Below are 3823 nucleotides of genomic sequence, written 5' to 3'. Positions count from 1 at the left end.
CAAAATGGAAAGTCTAGGAATATTGCTATTATTAGCTATTCCTTGGCAATTTGGAAGGTGCCAGAAGTTTGTAGAGTTGTTGCTGCGTAGTTATTGGATCACTGTATCCTTGGCTTTATGGAAAGTGCCAGAATGTTGTAGTAATTGTGAGGCTGCTGTAGTAGAGCTCTTGTTGTTGTGTGATGTGATGTGCTTGATGTTTGTTATGCAGCTCTTTCTTGTATTCAGATTTTATTGGAAGGATAATTCTCGGGGTATCAATGTCTTGACTTGAATTGAAAATCTTAAGTACTCAAATATTCTGCTCTGCTATACTTAATATATTATCTACTTCAACTTTTATTATGTCTTAGTTGACTAAAACTATGTCTAGGTTGACTGTTATTATGTCCAGGTTGACTGTTATTATATCCAGGTTGTCTATTATTCTTGTTTAGATTGATTATTATTCTTGTCAGAATGATTTTCATTCATGTACAGATTGATTTTTATTTTGTCCAGATTGATTTTACTCATGTCCAGATCGATTTATATTCATGTCCAGGTCGATGTATATTCATGTCCAGATCGTTTTATATTCATGTCCAGATCGATCTTTATTCATGTCCAGCTCGATTTTCATTCATGTCCAGCTCGATTTTCATTCATGTCCAGATCAATTATTATTCATGTCCAGATTAACTTTCATTCATGTCCACTCAGACTAATATTCATGTCCACTCTGCCTGAATAAAAGTTCAAACGTCCGCTAGGAGATGAAAAATCCTGTAACCTAATTTATGTAACAATTCATCCTTAATTTTTTCTATGAATTTAATATGTCTCCAATCAGTTCTATGTTTATATTTATTATGTACAGTAGGCCAATTCCATTCTAGAAATTGCCAATAATTTGCAATAATTGAGTTTACTTCATTTGTAATCAGTGGTGTATAGTTTGTTGTATCCATTGGGTCGTTCTTTATTTATATTATGGATTTTCAATTTTTATAATCAGGGAATGCCTGATTTTGGTCACATGATGTTATACAATTGATATAATATCAAAATGGATGATATAATTTAATATAGCAGAAAGCAATTTATTAGATTTATCAAAAACTATTGTAAATTTATAGCCAATTTGGTACTGTACATCCCACTATGGGATATACGAGGAAATCGCCCTGAATGGAGGACATTGCTATGAGACTACAATTGTTACAAAAAATGGTCGACAGATTATTTAAAGTTTCGCTTACCGACAAAGCGTTTGTATCGTATTCAACCAAAGCAGCCGATTCAATAAGCTCAAGGGACTCCCATACAGAAAACAAACATATATTGCAAATGCACAAGGTTGAAGGAAATACGCAAGGTAATATGGAAATAATACTGTTTAGGATTATATAGATAATAACACTGTATTGTGCCTAATTTTGAACTAAATCTGATCGACTTTATACGTGGAACCGACACTATTTGCTTAGTATTTATTGACTACACCGGCTTTTCCATCAACCCATCCAATATCCTCACATTCATCAAGTAAGTTTGAAAACTGACACGATGCTTATTGATGATGCTTACTAATGATACTTATACTTATATAGGAGGCTGGTTATTATATTAAAAGTTGTGAAAAAAGTAACAATTGAAAAAAATTATATCAACTTAAAAATAGAATAAAAATTGAATTTTTACTTTATAAAAAAGATAAACTTCAGAAGATTTTAAAAAAAATATAAATCTAAAAGTTTATTTGAAAAATGGTTCTCTTCAATAAAGATATTCTTATATGCAAGTCATCTTTAATTAAATCTTTTGAAAACATTGATGAATATACAATATCAATAAAATAAATAATATATTATATTTAAAGGAAGTCATTGTTATTTTAAATACATCGTGAAAGGCTTGCACATCGACAGCAACCTTCCACCTCTAAATCTCATTATCAAGTTAGGCTGCGTCCAGGTGTTCCTTGCCTAAAGGAGGGGGTGCTCATTACCATTCCGCCTGGTTCAATTAATAATTAAATTATGTTTTTATTTTACTTTTTTTATTCATTATGAACAATAATTAAATGGAATCTTTTTTTTATTCCACTAAAAATTTAAAAATTATTTTCAAAAACATAAAATATTAAAAATTAAATTATAAAATAAAAAATCATTATTATATTTATTTTATTTCTTAAAGATATTATTAAAAACTATTAAAATAATAATCTTAAATATTAAATTGTACTTAATTTTTTATATCTAATTTATTTATATGTTCTATTATTAATGTTTAATCATCATTATGTACGAGGTTAAAAAAAATATTTTGAAAATGAAATATTATCTGACCCAAGAAATAAAAAGAAATTACTTGATAATATTATAAAAGAAAACATAGAAAAAGTTAATAAGAATTATTTTTGGTATGAAAATAGTAGTAGTAATATATGCTCATATATACATAAAAGAGGATAAAGAGAAGGATATACAGGATTTTTCATCTCCTAGCGGACGTTTGAACTTTTATTTAGGCAGAAGGGATTTAATTTTAGGCAGAGTGGACATGAATGTTAATCTGAGTGGATATGAATGAAAGTTAATCTGGACATGAATAATAATTGATCTGGACATGAATGAAAATCGAGCTGGACATGAATGAAAATCGAGCTGGACATGAATGAAAATCGATCTAGACATGAATGAAAATCGAGCTGGACATGAATATAAATTGACCTGGACATGAATGAAAATCGATCTAGGCATGAGTGAAAATCGAGCTGGACATGAATATAAATTGATCTGGACATGAATATAAATCGATCTGGACATGAGTAAAATCAATCTAGACAAAATAAAAATCAATCTGTACATGAATGAAAATCGTTCTGGACAAGAATAATAATCAATCTAAACATGAATAATAGACAACCTGAACATAATAACAGTCAACCTAGACATAGTTTTAGTCAACTAAGACATAATAAAAGTTGAAGTAGATAATATATTAAGTATAGCAGAGTAGAATATATGAGTACTTAAGATTTTCAATTCAAGTCAAGACATAATATAAGTTAAGCAGTACAAAGCCAATATCAGGATATAGTAGTATGGCTGTTTCACTCGTGACAAGAAGCTTGTAGGCTAATGTACAGGAAATGGCAAGGGTGCGTCAGAGACTCACTGTGCGCATAAGGCATAAGCCTATTTTGCTGCTGTGGGAATAGGGCCTAAGCGTTACCCCTCATTTCACTTTACCTGGGTTGAGTTTGATACAAATTGGAGGCTAGTGGCAGAGGTAGGTGGAAAGTGTGGGGTTTGTTAGCAGCAGCAGGGAGGAAAAAAACAACAACCAAAGATCTTTTTTTTTTCTCATTACCATTCACCATGGCAAATCAACAGCTGCGACGCATACTTGTAAATGGCTCCTACTCTCTTCACGATGAACAAAAAATAAGGAAAACAAAACGGCACAATCCACGGATTTATTGAAAAACGAAATGAAGGTAACTGTTTTCTTAAAAAAAGCATGTGCTCAAGATTTATAAAGGAGTAGACCGCCGTTACTGCTGCTTAAAAAAACGCTGGATACGTGAACAAGGGAAGGAAAAGGTTATCGGTTGTGCTTGAGGTATAGCTTTAGTGGAGATATGCCCATTCAGAATTACTGCTTCTTTCTCATTTTCTCTGTATATACTTGATGCACCATCTTGCACCAATCCAACGTCAAACTTACGTGTGTGATACAACATCGTCCTCTACCTGCACAAACCATTCGTACTCACAACAAGAACGACGCAACAATCTTCTTTTCCATTACTCAAACACAATCATATACAACA

The 3823-nt window shown here is 31.3% G+C and overlaps 1 protein-coding gene across 1 annotated transcript; it reads left to right on the top strand.

Annotated features, from left to right (window-relative positions):
• Window positions 1-1185: 1185 nt before the first annotated feature.
• BDB00DRAFT_732668 (uncharacterized protein) lies at window positions 1186-1359 on the top strand (the record flags this gene model as incomplete). The annotated part of the gene is made up of 1 exon (XM_053118342.1): window positions 1186-1359. A coding segment is annotated over one exon (174 nt), but the record flags the coding sequence as incomplete, so codon positions are not given.
• Window positions 1360-3823: the final 2464 nt, after the last annotated feature.

Source organism: Zychaea mexicana (assembly GCF_025766255.1).
Source record: "Zychaea mexicana strain RSA 1403 chromosome Unknown BDB00scaffold_276, whole genome shotgun sequence".
NCBI classification, from domain to species: Eukaryota; Fungi; Mucoromycota; class Mucoromycetes; order Mucorales; family Lichtheimiaceae; genus Zychaea; species Zychaea mexicana.
The sequence above is the reverse complement of the archived record's forward strand: the minus strand, read 5'-3'. Positions and strand labels throughout refer to the sequence as shown.